At 50.3% G+C, this 17,097-nt stretch overlaps 1 protein-coding gene across 1 annotated transcript in view; it reads right to left on the bottom strand.

Moving 5' to 3' along the window:
• Positions 1-574: 574 nt before the first annotated feature.
• Positions 575-17,097, bottom strand: part of Rgs9 (regulator of G-protein signaling 9) — a 68,423-nt gene continuing 51,900 nt past the window's right edge. Inside the window, exons 17-19 of the mRNA XM_005402137.2 lie at positions 14,929-15,046; positions 2,369-2,853; positions 575-975 (exon numbers count right to left, since the gene is read on the bottom strand). Coding sequence (XP_005402194.1) covers positions 825-975; positions 2,369-2,853; positions 14,929-15,046 — 754 coding nt within the window. The 3' untranslated portion in view covers positions 575-824. The remainder of the gene's footprint in view (positions 976-2,368; positions 2,854-14,928; positions 15,047-17,097) is intronic.

The raw sequence follows: 17,097 nt of genomic DNA, 5'->3' as shown, positions 1-17,097 counted from the left end.
GATAGACTGATGAGCCAGTCTCCGGACACATGATTCACCAGCACATCCCCCAGCGGGCTCCAGCCAGTGACCGTGCTCAGCAGTGGTGCCACTGCAGGGCCAGTGACTTTGACTCAATATGCCCACGTGATGGCCCACACACATCTTTCTTGGAACTGTGCTGCCACCAGAGACTTTCCTGGTCTCTACCACCATCCCCAGAGGTCAGACCTTCACCAGGGTCTGATCCTCCCACCTCCTCCTTCCGTGCCTACCCTTTGCCCTCTACAGCTGTTTTTCCCAATACTCCCTGCTGTGGCACCAACTTCTTGAAGGATCTGGCATTGTGGGAGTGTGCTTTCCCTTAGAGGTCTCCCACGTGGCAAGAACATTGTTCCCAAGCCCATTTGGACAGAGAGAGAGAGAGAGAGAGAGAGAGAGAGAGAGAGAGAGAGAGAGAGAGAGAGAGAGAGAGAGCGCTCTCTGGGGAGGACTCAATGTCCCTTTGTCACAAACTGACGAAGATGTGAGTTTAGCTCCTGAATAACTAATAAAACTGGGCACGTGCTAACAGTCCAATCCAAGGAAATTCCAATTCACCCTTTTATTGATTTTAAGGCAGCACGGGACTCCTGGCCCACATGCCTTTCTGGCCAAGCAGTGGAAAGTCAGGGGAAGGGAAGGGGTGGCCATTGGGAGCCAGCCGGCGCATTCCTCCCCATGTCCCGTCTGGTCTCAGCAGCCTCCAACTTCATCCTAACGCACTTTGGTTTGGGCGCAAGTACACCCCGTGGCCCTGTCTGGAAGAGTCTGCCAGGAGCATCTTCCTGGCCGGGGGCACCAGCTCAGCCTGCCTTTCCGGAGGCCAGGCTCTCCCAGGGGCAGATGACCTCCTTCTCTGTGTCCCGGGCCCCAGTCTCTCCCGTCCCTGTGTCGTCCGAGTCCATCAGGAAGGGCCCGATGTCTGTAGGCACGTCCATTTTGATCTGGAAAAAGCTTCAGACACACACAAAAAGAAAGCAATGAAAGGGTAAGAAGACAGCTAATCCCCAAAGAATCCCGACAGCCCCAGGAAAGAGTAGCACACCAGGGGTATTTCCCAAAGTTGGGGTGTGCAGCCACTGGCTCGGGGGATCCCCTTGTTGAGGAGTCCTACTTTCCTGCTAAGTAAAAGATAATTCTGAACAGGCTTTATTATCATTTTTGAAGGGCTTCAATGTGTAGGGTTTTGATGAATTCAGGATGTTCCTGTAGGACATGGCGGGACATAATTCTCAACCCCTTTGAACTGCCTTCTGAGGACTTGGCGGCCCCTGGGAAGAGAGACTTTTAAAAGCCCTGTGCCCACCTGTCAGGCACGACAGTGGCCACCAAGCTAGCCCATTCCCTCATCAAGGCTGGTGGAGAAGAGCAACAGAAATACTCACACTGGATAAAGCAACAAAGCCACCCTTCCCTCTTCTTCCCCCACGTGACAGAGACAGGGCCAGGTAATAGCCTCTGCTGCTCACTGTCCTCCGTGCACATGGCACAGCAGAGGCCATGCTTCCTGAGTATCCATGGCAACCTCCCTTCTCCAAGCCCAGGCATGCCCAAACACAGAAGAAGGGCTGACTGATTCAGGGTTGCCCCTGTCTCCCATAAATCTCATCAGGCAGAGGCTTGTCTGGTCCCTGGTTTTACATGATAGGCAATTTTGCTCCCTGTCACAGGTCCAGATATTATCAGTCCTCCTCTGAGTGCCGCCTCTGCTCCTGGTGGGCTGTGTCAGGACACCTGGGCTTCTCAGAGGTCAGACTTGTAGGGCCACCTGGAGTAGAGTATGGAGGGGCCACTGCTCAGCCAAACTCTGGCCACTGTCACTGTCACAGAAACCACTGTGCGAGAAGGATCCCCCCAGCTCCTCTAAGGGAGTGTGCGCTGGACACAGCAGGGTGTGGGCGGGTGTCCGTAGAGACCGGAAGTGAGGCCACCTAGGATGAGGGAGGGGGCAAGAACCGCTGGAACTTGCCTTAGGATCTCACCGCCTGTGGTCCGCACAGCGGCCACCAATCTTTCCCGCCCCTTACACATACCACAGGTTTGTTAGACTGGTATGCCTGGGAGGGGCGCAGGGTGGGGGAAGAGCAGGGACAGGGAATCAAGACTAGCAGAAAAGCCACCTGCCCCTTCTCCTCCTTCTCAGGAAGATGGAGGACAAGACTGGGTTTCCAGAGGCTTTTCAGTGACCCGGAGATGTGAGCAGCCCACTCCTGGTTCCGTTCTCCAGGGTCCTCCTCATGACCCACCCAGGCCCCGGCCCCAGCCCTCAGGCACACCACAGAGCTTCCGTCCACACTCACAGCCACATGGTAGACACCCGTGAGCCCAAGCCCCTGCTGCTTCTTACTTGGTCACTCTCTTGGGTTTCAGTCTTGGCAGCTGCTGGCCCACATCCCCCAGGGGCTGCACCTTGCCGTGGGACACAGCAGGGCACTTGGGGGAGAGCCGGGCGAAGACAGGTGAGGCCAGGCAGCCCCGTCTCAGGAACCTGCTGAAGGACAGGGCCGCACGGGCCTTGGTGGGGGCCCGGGGATGGCCGCGAGCCCCAGGGCAGTCGGTGGAGGCCTCGCTGCCCTCAGTAGCCAGGGGCCCACGGTGGGCACTGGACCAGCTGGCCTCCCCTTTGGGCTCTGAGCCCGAGGAGCTCTCCAGGGCCACCTGAATAGGCGAAGGGCAGATGGTGCTGCTGGGCCGCCGGATGAAGCGGCTGGGTGAAGGGAAGGGCCTCCGGGGGGAGCGGCAGGACGGGGAGAAGGGGCCAGAAGGAGAGGGCGGCACGCAGGTCCCGGTGTACACGGCCAGGTGGGGGCTGGGAGCCATGTGCTGGCCGGGCTGTAGAGGAGAAAGAAGAGAGCTCAGCAGAGAATTTGTGGTCTCAGTCGTCGCCAGGGCCCCCAGCTGCCCTGTTAACTCAGCCCCTTCTGTTGGAGAACCACAAATCATAAACTGAGTCAAGGGGACGTCCACGCTTGCTCGTGTCCTGCCCTTGAGCCAGATTGGAACGAGGAAACTCCTAGCTCTTTTCCAGCCACAGCTAGAAGCCCTAGGGCTGATGGCTGCTGTGGTCCTCACAGGGCAAGGTAGGACCTGCTGGAGATGATAGGCATCTGGGGAAACTACAGTTTCCTCATTGTCCCCTGTCTCAGCCTTTCCTTGTCCCTCCAAGAATGCTCTGTTCTTCTTACTCGCCTCCCCCCGTAGTCACCATTGCTGCTCCTGGAAACACCCACTGTCCTTCACCCACTGCCCTTGACTGGTGATGAATAAACACCAAGGTTCTGGGTGGCCTGTGGCCTTTTGTTCCCCAAGAACAACTGGTCGTCCCAGATCCCTGCCTGCACCTCTATGTTGTCTCTTGTTGTTTCTTTTCTTTTCTGCTGTGCACCATAACCTGGGCAGGAGATTGGGGGCTCACTGCAGGCATCCCTAATACCCTTCCAGGGGCAAGAGTTCAGGCCTGGTAGCACTGCTCCCTGGGGAGTTGAGAAGTGTTCCCAAAGTCAAGTGTGACAATGGCACAGCCATTCATAGGTCTCATCCCAGGTCATCCCTCTTCCTGTCTGTCCCCTAGTCCAGGCCTCAGTCTCCTTGGCAAGACAGTGGTACCCCAGGGTACAAACTACCCTCCTTCCCGGCCTGGGGTGCTGGAGTGTAGCAAGGGTGAATTCTCAGCCACCTTCATTCCAGTACCTAAGTGAAAAATGGCTCATCCCCACCATACCCCCTGTCACCCCATCTCCATCTTTGGCCTCAACCTCTAGTCTGGAGAATTTAACATTTTGACCGAACCATGGAGATGGCACAAGTTGTCCCAGCTTGTGCTTTGCTGACTCTTCCAGCCTGAGACCTTACCTTGTCCTGAAACCTGCCCATGTGCACCCTGACAACACCTCTTGAGGCACCTTGGGAGGATCCTGAGCATGCTGGCCAGGCAATACAGGGCAACGTGGCCCAATGGACAAAGGGCAAAGATCTAGGCCTCCCTGGGCTGTTATGGCCCAGCACCCTGAGTATTCCAGCAGGCTGGTAGATGTTGCACATTTTCAGCTCACAGAGCCTGAGGAAACTTTGTCCAAGCCAACAAAGGAAAGTAAGATCAAGAGTTCCAGTGAGGCTCTTCCTTTTGCAGCAGACACAGCCCAATGGCTTGGACTCACTGGGTTCCTTTCATAAAAGCCTGATGTAGTCACATGCCACATCAAAGCCTGGCATGGATAGAGGTTCTGGGGCAAATGGGGTATCAGGGACAGTTGGATCAATGCCACCACTGAGAGAGAACTGAAAATGCCTGCAGTCAATAGATCCTCTTTAAAACAACCACTGGACTGTCCTGCTGAGAGGCCTCCACCCACCCCCACCCCCAGCGAAGCCCTGCGCTGTGGCTAAGGGAGGATGCCAGCTCTGGCTAGGGGGCTGCTGGTTTCTGCAGAGTGAAGCCTGGCTTCTAGAACATCTGAGGGGCCAGGCTCAAACTGAACAGGGAAGGCAGATGCACCCAAGAATTTTCTTTGGAGGAAGACAAAGGTCAAAGCCCACAGAGGCTAAGAAGGCTGGTGGGATGAGGAGGGTCTCCACTCTCCAGGGGGGGCTCCCTGAAGTTCAAACATGATCCCATTCCCAAAGAGCAGCTGCAGCTGCTGCTCTGCTGCCCAGACCCCCCACAGGTGGGGAGCCAGAGCCAAGCCCAGGGCTACTGGATATTACACTAGTGATAATCATTATTTTTGAAGATATGCAGCAAAAGCTCAGCAGATGCTAAGTGCTGGACTGCGCACTTTACTCACGATCATGGGTCAGTGCATTTAGTCCCTAGAATTTCTTGGTGAAGCAACTTCATACTGTCTCCATTTTACAGATGAAGAAACTCATTCTCTAAGAAGCCAAGGAACTGCAGGTATACAAGGGCAGCCTTGACATCAAACTCACTAACACACATCTGTGTGCAGACCCGCTTGTCAGGTGTCCCTTGGTAGCTTACAGAGAAGCCACATCAGATCCTCTACGGTGCTGGTTACAAACGCAGATCCTAGCCCCAACCAGCCCCACTGAAGGGGACCACGGGTTGGGGCACTTGGGACACACATTCTGACTGACATACCAGGTGTCCCATAATCTCTAACAGCCCTTCCCTTCTGCAGGGCTGTGCAGCTGCAACTGGAATCCACTGTCCCAAAATCCACAACAAGGGAGAAAGCTGGGCCAGGATTAGGGGTGCAGGAGACAACTGCTAGGTGAGATGCAATTACTGAAGAATGTATTAAGCATCTATTTGACATGCAAGATACTCTCCTGATCTACATCTGACTTTAGAGAACAAAAGGCTGACACCCAGAGTGGTTCATTACCTTCCCAGGCTCTCGGGACTGTCACTGTACTGTGTAGAAGTCTAAGAAGGTCCAAGGATGTTCATCCCTGCCCTTGAGTTTCAGTGAAAACTATCAGACAGTCACTTCCAAGATTGGCTTTTACAAAAAGACAGTATCTGGTAAGCTTGAGCTCATCACACTGGCCCTTTAAATCTGTGTCCAGAAGTTAGGGGCAGAAGCCAGGGAGACTCACAGCGCGACAGAGATTCAATGAGGCAGAACTTCTCTGTTGCTGGATTAGAAAATGGCAAGGAATGTGGGCCAAGAGCAACCTGCCCTGACAGCCACCAAGGAAGCAGATCTGAGTTCCTACACCCAGGACTGGAGTCCTGCCAGCCGCTCCTTGAGCCCTCAGGGAAGAGTGCGGTCACCCTGGCCGACCTCTTGCATGTGACCCTGGGAACTGAGTTGCTATATATGACAAAAAGGTTGTGTGTTCCCCGAATTCATATATGTTGAAGTCCTCTGGGGGCTTTGGGAAGTGACTAGCACTGGGACTGATTCCCTTGGGAAAGAGAACCCAGAGAGCCTCTTCAGCTCTTCTCCCACAATGAGAAGGTGACATATCTGAACCAGAAACCAGCCCCTCAGTCTAAATCTTCCAGTGTCTTGATGGATTTCCCTGCTAGGAAGCCCAAGGTGCTCTGAACTAAGCTTCTAACGGCCCTTCATTTCTACAGGAGAGTGCGGTTCTACCTGGGAACCAGTCTCCAACAATCATGGCAATGGATGCGGCAGGGCTGGGGGGCAGCCGCAGGGTATGAAAGACAACTGAGGTGAAATAGTACAACTGAATAATGTATGAAGCACCCACTAGACATGCCAGATACTCTGAATCTACAACCACTCCATTGTAGGAATCGGCAAATTGAGGCTCAGGGGAAGTCTCATGACTAAGACACCAGCGAAGTCTCACCCGGACACCTGTACGTTAATAAATACTTACTGCTTGTGGCCATTGGTGACACAGTAATGGAAAACTGGAGCCACTGACTGCATGAGAAGCGGAGCCCGAGTCTGTATGACCCACAAGCCCCTGCTGTTTCTCTGTTGCCATCTCATTGCCTGTAGGGTTCAGGCTGGACGTGAGATCTAGAGAGCGGGGCAAAAATACCCAAACTAGGAAACAGGCTTTGTCAAAGGAGGTAGAAAGGTGTCAACGTGGTACCCCTGGGTTCGTTAACTTGAATCCCATACCTTTACAATGTATGATAAACTCCTGTTACAATCCCTCTTTACAGAGACAAAAACTGAAGTTCATAGAGCTAGTGCAAATTTGCCAGGATCCTACATCTTATGACCATGTGCCTTCCCCTCATTCTGAGTCTCTCCTATCTCTCCCCATGTCCCTAATCTACCGCTCCTCTAGCACCTTCTTTATTTCCAGATGAATCACAAGAAAGGTGATCACTATCTTCATTCACTTACCTGGCCTGGTATGGTCTTTTCTTCTGAGCAAACGGCCATTAGTTCAGGTGGACCAGGGTCCTCTAAGCAGGATACTTTTCCCACACCCTCCCACCAGGGAACTATGGATCCCCGCCTTGGCCCCTACACAGAGGCCTGGGGCTTGTTCCTGGGACCCAGACACTCCAGTCCATGCACCACCTCGCATTGGCATGTGGCAGCAAAGCAGAGGCATGCAAGACATGTGACAAAAAATGTGACAGGACACAGACAAAGTAGAGGAGAGCTTGATTTTTTGTTGCTGCTTTTTTATTGTGCAAGGGAACCAAGAGAGGAGGGGAGGAGCATGAAATGGAGCAGGTACATTAACATGAGAACACAATCATCTTAATGGAAGGCGAAGCAGATGGTGCAGAGATGCAGTTCATTTTTCTATCCACAGCAACTGGCTGAGAACCCATGGTCTGAACTCCCTTCCTGGGAGCAGGACCATGGACTTCAGTGTAAAACTTAGGGTCAGCACAAAGGGCATAGTATCCCATTTCCAGTCTCTCCTGTTCTGCCTTCCGCACCTCCCCTAAAGTAAATAAGCAAAGCTGGTTGCTTTGGAGGAAACTCATTTGGATGACCTTGTCATTTCTCCTAGGAGTCATCTTGTTTGACGCAGTCCAGCACAAGACCCTCCCACTTGGAACTGACCCTTCCTTCAGCCGTAAACGCAGGATCACAGGACTGGTGATAGTGATGGTTGTAGTGATGGTGATGGTGTTGATGGTGATGCTAGTGGTGATAGTGATGGTGGCTGTTATGGTGTTGATGGTGATGGTGGTGGTGATGATAATTATGGTGGTGGTGACAGTGATTGTGGTGGTGATGGTAATTATGGTAGTGGTAATGATGATGATGATGATGGTCGTAGTTGTAGTGATGGTGTTCATGGTGACAATGGTGAGTGTATTGTGTGACGTGTGATGGTGTTTGTGATAGTTTGTGATTATACTGGTCACTCCAAAAAGCTGTGGATGGGGATGTGACATCAACTCCTCACTCTCCCCCACATTAAATATACCCTAATCTTCCCTGGAGGGCTCAGAGGCCTGATCAGCAGGATTCTTAGAGAGCAAAGAAGCAAGATGGCTAGGACAGTGATACTTTAAATATTCCTCAGGAAATAGCTTAAATAATAAAGAATGATGAGCTACTGTACTGGACAATACTGACAGATGGAAAAAAGCATCAGTTTGCTCTAAGACCACAAAGCCACAAGAAAGGGTGGTTATAATGGTGAAAGTGATGATGACAGAGATGATGGTGGTGGTGATGGTGATAGTGATGGTGATGGTGTTGATGGTGATGGTAGTGTTGATAGTGATGGTGGCTGTTATGGTGTTGATGGTGATGGTGGTGGTGATGATAATTATGGTGGTGGTGACAGTGATGGTGGTGGTGATGATAATTATGGTGGTAGTAATGATGATGCTGATGATGCTGATGATCGTGGTTGTAGTGATGGTGTTGATGGTGACGGTGGTGAGTGTATTGTGTGATGTGTGATGGTGTTTGTGATAATGACGGTAGTGGTGATGATAATGATAGTGGTAGTGATAATAGTGAGGGAAATAGTCATGGGGGTGGTAATGGTGGCATGATGATGGAGGAGATGGTGGTGACGGTAAAATTGATACTGTTGATGGTGACAATGATGATAATAATGTTGGAGACGGGGATGATGCTAAAAGCAGCTAGTGCTTGTTGAGCACTTACACATGCCAGGCAAGTGCTTTATTTTAATTTTTTGTCCCCAACCCTTGTATTTTCTTTTTTACTTGGAGAAAGCAGTCTTTTCTCTAAAAGTCAAGCTGGAAAATGGACTGCTATTGAGGAAATCCTGGTACATCGTAGAATAACTTATATTTAGTATAAGATCTATACTCTGTGGGTAGGGAGGCCTGTGATGTGGTTAAACTATGACAGAGGAAGTACAATGGGGCTAAGTATGTGGCACAATAGAGACTTATAATTATTTAAATATATCAACAACACTATGCAAATATAAATTATTTTGCATGCCGTTTGAGATCCAGATGGGCCGCAGGGGGCTACTGTAAGGACCAACTCAGGCTAATGAAGTTAGCAGAAGCAATGCCACCGGCTAGAGCTGTGACAGCACCATCCGTGGACATTCCTGCAAGACCTCAGAACTGGGTAGGGACCTGTAGCCCCTTTCCTATCAAACATGAGAATTTCCTGGTGGCTTCCAGGGTTGAAGAGCAGAGCACTGGGAGATTCTTGCAGGTGGGGTGGAGGCAGGAGTAAGTATGGGAAAAGGCTGATGTCTGGAGTTGAGATACAGTGAAGCCATGCAAATGTATGAAGTTCTACATCCCTAGGAGCTGTACAGTGCTTTCCAACATGGATGCTCTACGCTGGCCTTAGTCCTGATCAGTGACCCAGGGACCCTCTGACCTCCCTAGGTCTTCACTACTCTTCAGCCTGGTAGTCCTCCTGATTGTGTCCTCCCAAAGCATTGTGGGGCCACCCTATAACTCAGTCAGTCACACTCTTCCTTAACTGTCTTTCCTGTTCACTACAAGTGTCCCAAGATCTCTCCTCCCCCACTATCATCTTTCTTTCTTTTGTGTTTTTTCAGCACTGGGAATTGAACCCATGGCACCGCACATGCTAGGCAAGTGCTCTCCTGAGCTACATCCCCAGCCTTTTTTATTTTTTCATTTTGAGACAGCGTCTTTCTCACTAAGTTGCCCAGGCTTTCCTTGAACCTGCAATCTTTCTGTTTCATCCTCCTGAGTAGCCAGGAATACAGACGTGCACCACCACACCTGACAATTACTCCTTTTCTTGCTTTCCCATCTCCCTGGAGCCACCCTTCATGTGGTAAACACACCCATTTCACCCTGCCCTTTTTGAACTGCTCCCTAACAATCCTCCTTTGTCTAAGTTACCACTATGCCCCTCACCTTCATCTCAGCTTCTTTAAATGGTCATCTACACTCACTGCCAACCCTCTACCTGCAGCACATCCTTCTTTATCACCAAAACATGCGACTTCTGCCCTTGCTCTTCCACCGCTCTCACCCCCTAAATGTCCGCAATGATTTCCTAGTTCCTAGCTCCAGTGGCCTCTTCCATCTTCAACACACTCAACTCCTTGGTGAGTCCAGACAGGGCGAGCCACACTGCAGAAACTCAGACTTTCAGTAATGTCTTCTAAGCAAGATCTACATTTTGTTCTCCTAAGTCCAGTGTGGTCCAGCAGGCCTCCTACCTCTCTCGGCTGTGCTATGTGGAAGGTGATATAGTTTCCAAGTCCCAGCAGAGCCTACAATGGAGATGGAACGCCAGGCTCCGAGCTTCAGCACAGCCCATAGACCTGGTCTGGCCATGCCACCTACCCACAGGGGAGGCTGGAAAGTGGAAGGGCGAGACACACAATTCTGTTGTGTCATAACTGTTGACCACTTGCTCCTCTCCTTACGTCATCTCCCGTGTGGTATATCCTAACAGCTCTTCTAACCCATTCTTAACTCTTTCTTCTCTTCTACCTTTAAAATACAGCCTCCTCCATTCCCTCTCTCAGCTGCCTTTTCTCTCCCTGAATTTTTGTGCATCCTCACATCTTCAGCAATCACTTCCAGGTGAACGAGCCCATCTAAAATTACTTCCCTTCCCTAACACAGAATTGCTCAAACCAGCTTTCTTTTTCTTCAGAGTGCTTATCTGTCATCTACCCATGCTTTATCTGTCCCTACCCATGCTTTTTCTGTCTCTTTCCACTGAAATGTAAACTTGATGAAATTAAACCTGACTGTTTTATTCAGTTCTGCATCTTTCATGCCTAAAACAGCAATGGTTTAGAAATCTCCTCTCAGAAGCATATTTTCAACTTTCTGTTGGGACCTGAAAGTCAGGGAGGATCTAGGTCAAGAAGGATCTGAATATTTTATTTCATGACCTGGTAGACTCTTCAAACAGAAATCCTGTCCTTTTTTTTGGATTGGTAGTTGTCAGACATTTAGAGAAAAAGTTAACATTTACAAAAATATAACGTTCAGTCACGATAACCCAGGCATGAAAGGTATACTGTGTTCAGCTCTACTTTAAAAGTTGGTTTTCTAGTCATCCTTTTAGGAGTTCCATTGTCTGGCATTTTCATATCATAAGGTGCCTCAAATCCTTTCCGGAAGGAGGGAAACCAAAATTATTAACTGTAGCTCTCTGCCTTCCTGAAAAATCCTATTCAATCTTTGATGTCCATTTTCCTCAGTGGCTCCAGAAAGGATGGACCACTTCCACTTTGATATGCGCCTTCTTCCTGTTTGCACCACTATGAGAGTTCTGATGTCCTCCATCTGTGAATGACATGGTGTTTGCCAATTTTCTAGGCTAGAGGTCCTCAAAGGGCCCTGAAGCCTCACATTGCCTGCTGTGGAAGGCTTCAGCACATGTTTGTTACATGAATGGTGCATACATTTTGATCTGGGCTTCCAAAACCTTCTTGGGTGTCCCTAACAACTGTGAAGAAATCCAACCCTCTTTCCATAGTGTACACCCTCCTACAGCCCAGATCTTCCAAGGATCAAAGTCTCAGGGTCTTCTTCAATTCCTTGTCCAACATCACCCTGGTTTTGATCAGGTCCTATCTATTCCGGCTCCAGCATGTCTCCTCTTCTCTCAGAAGCCACCAACATACTCCTAATCCAGACCTTCCTCTCAAGGGAGACAGGGCAGCAACTTTCACTCCATCTTCTCTCCTCACTTCCTCCCCTCCCAATTTGATGAAGCTTGTCAAACAAGCAGAGTACCCATTAACCTGAAGGTGCAAAAACCCAAACAAGGTCTCTCCCTTTCAGATGTTTTACAGTCTTGCATGGAAAAAATGCACACATCAACTGATTGTTTACACTTAGTATAGACAGAGGCATGAGCAGGCTGCGAGGAGAGCCAGAGGAGCACTGTCTAAAGGGTGAGTAGGGAACGGTGCTCAAGGACCCACTTCCTACAGCCCAGCTCTGCTCTCTAGACTGATGAATGCTCTGCATGGCTCACCAGCAACAGAAAAATGCCCACGTTCTGGCTTACAACACTCACAGTGCAACTTCAACCTGCTCTTCCAGATTTGCTTCATGGGCCCTGTGTCCCGGACTACCAAATGATCAGATGAGCTCCGGCCTGCTCAGAGGTACCTGGAGGAGGACCAAGTGGAGCTGAAATCCCACTCAGTGCTGCAGAACTGTGTTTGTCCAGAGGCAGCACCTCTTCCTAATGCACACACTCTTTCAGGGTGAGCAACAGCCCTGCCTAGGCTCTGCTCACAGGACCTGTAGTGCCTGCTCCTCAATCTCGATCCGGTGACACCTCACTTTGGGTCACACTCACACAAGACCTCTTCTCAGAGCTTCTCCGGGTCCCCCAGGCCAAACAACTCGCTCCCAACTCCAGGTACCTCTCTAGGTTGTACATCACCCCCCTCGACACCCTGCCTCATGCTCCAGCCATTTGCATCCATCCACGCACCCTTAGCAGCACTCCAAGGACAGAGGCCTCTTGGCTGTTGCTATGTCCACCACAGCACCCTCCACTGATCCCAACACAAAAGTGGTCTTCAAAATATATCTATGGAACATAATCCTGCCATCCAGGAGTGAAGCCAAGTACCTTCCTTCATGGGGGTAATGCTGAGACCCTTATCTACTCATTCACTTAATAGAGACTCACTGCCTACTTGGTTTACATGCCCACGTCTCCCATAGATAGTGCGATCTTCTCTATGTCTGTGAGGTGGGGTAGGTCTCCGGTGATGGGGGACAATCTAGCACATAGCCACATACTCTCCTCTCCCTGGGACATCCTTCCTCCTTGGCCCACATCCTTTGATCAACTCGTTTTCATCCCCCACCTGCCTGTCACTGCCTCAAAGTGGCATAGACTATATTCCTATAGAATACAGTCGATAAGTTGTTATTAACTATTTTTGTGTTGTTCGTTATAATGAAGGCCCTAAGTCTTCACACTTCCTGGTATCCATGTCTCTTGCCATGAGAGTTTGCCTTTCTTTAAAAAAACAGACAAACAAACAAACAAAAAAACTAAAACTAAAGAAGTAGAATATACTTCTCCAACCCTTAACTTTAGGCTGGCTTGGGGAGCTGATTTGACCCATAAAATGAGGTGAAAGATGCCCTGGGAAGCCTTCTATATTTCTACTAGCATCCCTAGGATTCTGCTATCATCACAAGCGCATGCCTAGATCAGACTGTTGAAAGACGGGAGGCAGGTGAAGTGGTGCAGACTCATTCCACTCATCCCAGCACTTTAGACCACCAAGACCTATGAGGAAGCTCAGCCAAGATCAGCACAGCCACAGAGATGAAGCTATGTGCATGAACAGTAAACACTACTGCATGCCACTCTAGCTGTGGTCACTTGTTACACAGCAGCGCCTATCTGCTACTTTAAATTACTGTTGGTCAGACCCAGACTATAAACTCCATGAAAGAGAAACAGTATCTTTTTGTTGTTGTTGTTCAGAAATGACTTACATACAGCAGGTGCTCAGCAAATATGTGAAGGATGGCGTATTCCTGCTGTGTGAGGCTGGTCACTTGCTCACCTTCCGCTGTCTCTTTTGTATGGGGGAAGCCTGACTTCAAGAATGACCTTCTAGATCTTACAAGATCAGACTCTGAATTGTCTTTTCCTTCCACCCCTGACCACAGAGCTGCCTTAACCTGTAGCTAGACAGAAGGGGAGCATCAACATCTATGTTATGGTTGATACACTGTGTCAACTTGAGGAGTCTGGAAGCTTAACTAAATAACTCAGCCATTCTACATCCTGGGGTGAAAAGGACACACCCTTCCAGCTCTAGGATGTTGTTCATTGTGTCAACTTGAGAATTTTAGAAGGTTAACTATGTGACTCAGCAGGGAGCCAGGGTGCTTACTTTGTATACATCCTGAGCCTGTGCAAGCTGAGGGCATGGAGATGGTGTGGGTGTGGGCAGATAGCTTGCATTCACTATAAGGAGGAAAAGAGGTTGCTTCCCCTCTTTTTACTCTTGTTGCTTTTGCTGTTTTCTGCCCTCTTATACTGTTGTCCCTGCGCCCTGCCACCCTGCCTTGGAGCCAGCTGATTACAGACCGAAACCTCCACGAACTGTGAGCTAAATAAACCCTTCCTTCCTTAATTTTGGGCGTTGGGTATTTTGTCCGAGCAACAAGAGAAAAGTAACCTAGACAATCTAGAAGATATCTCAAAAAGTATATTTGATCCCATCTCATCTTGAAAATGTCCCACATGTCCACGAACCTTCCCATGAGCGAGGACATAAATGCTTGTGTACTTTAGCCCAAAATACAGTCCTCATTTTACCTCAGCTGCTCAGACCCGACTGCTTCGTTCCTACAAGCCACTGACGCACACAGTATGTGCACAGGATGGGGAACGAAGGAAGAAGACACCCCCGCGAACCCTCAAATAACGGCATCTAGGAACAAGCTCAGCAGGAGAACAGGTGCTAGCAGGGCCCTCCCAGGCAGATGGAGTGGGGGCGTCCCGGGAAACGCTTTCACAGGGCAGCCCTGCAACCACCGCCTGGGAGGGATCTCGGGCTGCTTCAGAAGCTCAGTGTAAGTTGAAGAGACTGTAGGAGGAGCATCACAAAGCTCTTTAAACACCTGTCCCTGAAAGAACGGTACCGTGGCGGTGGGGAGAAGCCATCGCTGTCATTTTCCAAAGCGAATGATGGAACATGAAGCAGGCTGTTTCCCCTGTGGTTCTCACTACAAGAATTTCCTAAGGTAAGACAGATGAGCACACGGCCACTGAGTCAGGTAACGCCTACCATAGGCAGCCCCGGCGCTTGGTAAGTTGGAGGGAGAGAAGGGCTCTAGTGGCCCTAGGATTGGGAAGTCTGCTGGGAAGGAAGTCAGAAGAATCTGGGACAAACCTGTTGACCCTACTCTCCCACCACCGGGGAATGGAATCTTCTAGACTCTGCCTGACCTTTCTCGGTTTGCCTCTCCCAGGTGCACACCCCACCCCAGGGATCACAGATCTATTTAGCTGGAAGTTCTTTTCTGAGTTGGCTCCTACGGTCCAGCTTGCTCATGACCTGGGTGATGTCCACTGTGTTGGCTGCTTCTCGAGCTTTGGCTTCCTCTTCCAGTTGTCTCAGGATGACAGGGCTTGGGCTGGAGCGCAGGTGACGTCGCATAAACGGGAGGCTGGAGCTGCAAGGAAAGGCAGGTTGGTGGCCGTCAGCAAACCACGTCCCTTGCCCAGTGACACTGGTGGGAGCTGAGGCTGGAAGGCCAGCATCCGGATTTGGCCCCTCGCTTCACCAGTGAACCCCAAGTAGGGTCCTCAGAGCTATGTCTCCAACCTTAGCTCTTTTCTCCCCAACTTGGAGGACGGGACCAGGGTGAGCACAGTTTGCCATCAGATTGCAAGTAGGCACAAGGAAAAGGACTCTTTGGATGGTGACGATGACAGACGCCTTCTACAACGTTTAGAAGCCAGTTTTTTGTGGAGAAGGACATTCTGTAGTCCACCTTTCAATGTATTACCTATGTGGGACTTGGAGCCTGACCAAGCCATATGATTGTTTGTTTCTGGAGGAAGTCTAGCAAAAGCATTAGTGTGAAAGGAAATGAAAGCAGGACCTTAGTCCCTGTGGAAAGCCGCTGGGGCAGCACCAGATGCTTTGCTGAGATATGCCTGAAGGAATGATGATATGATGGCAAGCTAAGTCACAGGTCAGTTCTTGCGATAATTAAGCTACATTGCCCTTGCTAATCCTGTTACTGATTCCTCCCATCTCCCCTGTTCTTGCTTTTTGTATGTATCTCAATAAAAGACTAAAGAAAATTGTAATCAAGGCTTCAGTCCTGGAGGCTGTAGCCCCCTGACCCCATAACTTTGTCTGTCTTGTTTTTCTTTTCATCCACTGCACCTCATTCTCGGGACCTGTCACCCCACACAGAAAGCGGCCATACACTGACAATTTGTCATCTTAATATCCTGAAAGATCTCCATGAAAGAAGGAGCCCAGGAAGGCTGGGGTTATGGAAGCTCAGCATTCCAGCCCAGAGGAGAGCTGAACTATTTGTTTTCAAAAGCCAGACCCTAGGAGGGCACAAAGAGCTGTACTGTCCGAGATAGCAGGGTCCCAATGTGCAGAGAAGGAGGAAAGGGCTTGAAGAGGGGTGGTGACCTGGTCGTACACAGTGTCTTGGGATGAGTCAGAACCTTCTTCGGAAGCCAAACTCTCTACCGTGTCCTCAGGAACCAAGACTAAGTTTAGGTGTCCAAGTGAGCCAGGAGAGACGGAGGAGCTGAGACACCTGCCTTTGAGGACACAGATGGCCCTGGGAACCGAGCATCTTAATAGCAATGACAGACTGCAGACTCGAGACCTACCCAAATTCCTGGGCTGCATAACCTCCTAGGACTCTCGTACCTACCCTAGGGAGGTGGGTGGTTCCCCTATCAGGAAGCATCACCTGATAAGGCATGTCCCACAGTCCTGCCAAGGGGAAGACTTGGAGTGCAGGCTTAACTTGTCCTGGAGAAATTAAACTTGGATACACTGTCTTACACAAGAGCCATGGAATAAACTCACACCCACTGCAATCCCTGCCTGGATGCAGATCAAGCCTTGTCCTGTACAGAAGCGCACACAGGTGACTGTCACTCACCGGTAGTGATGACGACAGCCCTGGGCTGCATCAGGCCACACCAAAGCCAGCGTGCCAGGTGGTCCCTGCCACCCCAGGCCCCCAGAGCCCCGGCTGAGTCTGGGAAGGACCCCAGTTGAATTCTCAGGGGCACTGAGACACCTCCCTCTGCCCCCACCGCCTTCTGGCAGGACGTCTGAGGCTACTAGAGTTCTCTCTTGTGGCTTAAAGGAGAAGCTTTCAAGTCCCCGGGGATACTGAACTCCCTTACTCGGTAAACCTAGAACACCACCACAAAGAACTCCTTTCTCTCTAGTTCATAACAGCGCCATTATCCTCAAGAATGAAAACAAGTGGGGTTTTTTTCTTAAGCTCCTTTGAAAAAGGCTCTGGTCCAACTGCCTCCTTTGAATCGGCTGAAGATGCTGGAAAGCTGCCCAGCACGGGCTCTCTAGGCATTTACTAACCACAGGGACAGGGCACAGGGCGGGCGGTGCTTTGAAAAGTCTCCGCCAGAGTCTTATGACTTCGTTCAAGCTGTCATTTGTCTACTCTCTGGAATCTTCAGCCCCTGTATCCCTCCTAGGGAAAGGGTTCGGTTTGTT

The sequence above is a fragment of the Chinchilla lanigera genome, unplaced genomic scaffold (assembly GCF_000276665.1).
Source record: "Chinchilla lanigera isolate Chin_1 unplaced genomic scaffold, ChiLan1.0 scaffold00077, whole genome shotgun sequence".
NCBI classification, from domain to species: Eukaryota; Metazoa; Chordata; class Mammalia; order Rodentia; family Chinchillidae; genus Chinchilla; species Chinchilla lanigera.
Note: the sequence above shows the minus strand (reverse complement) of the source record. Positions and strands in the feature narration are given on the sequence as shown.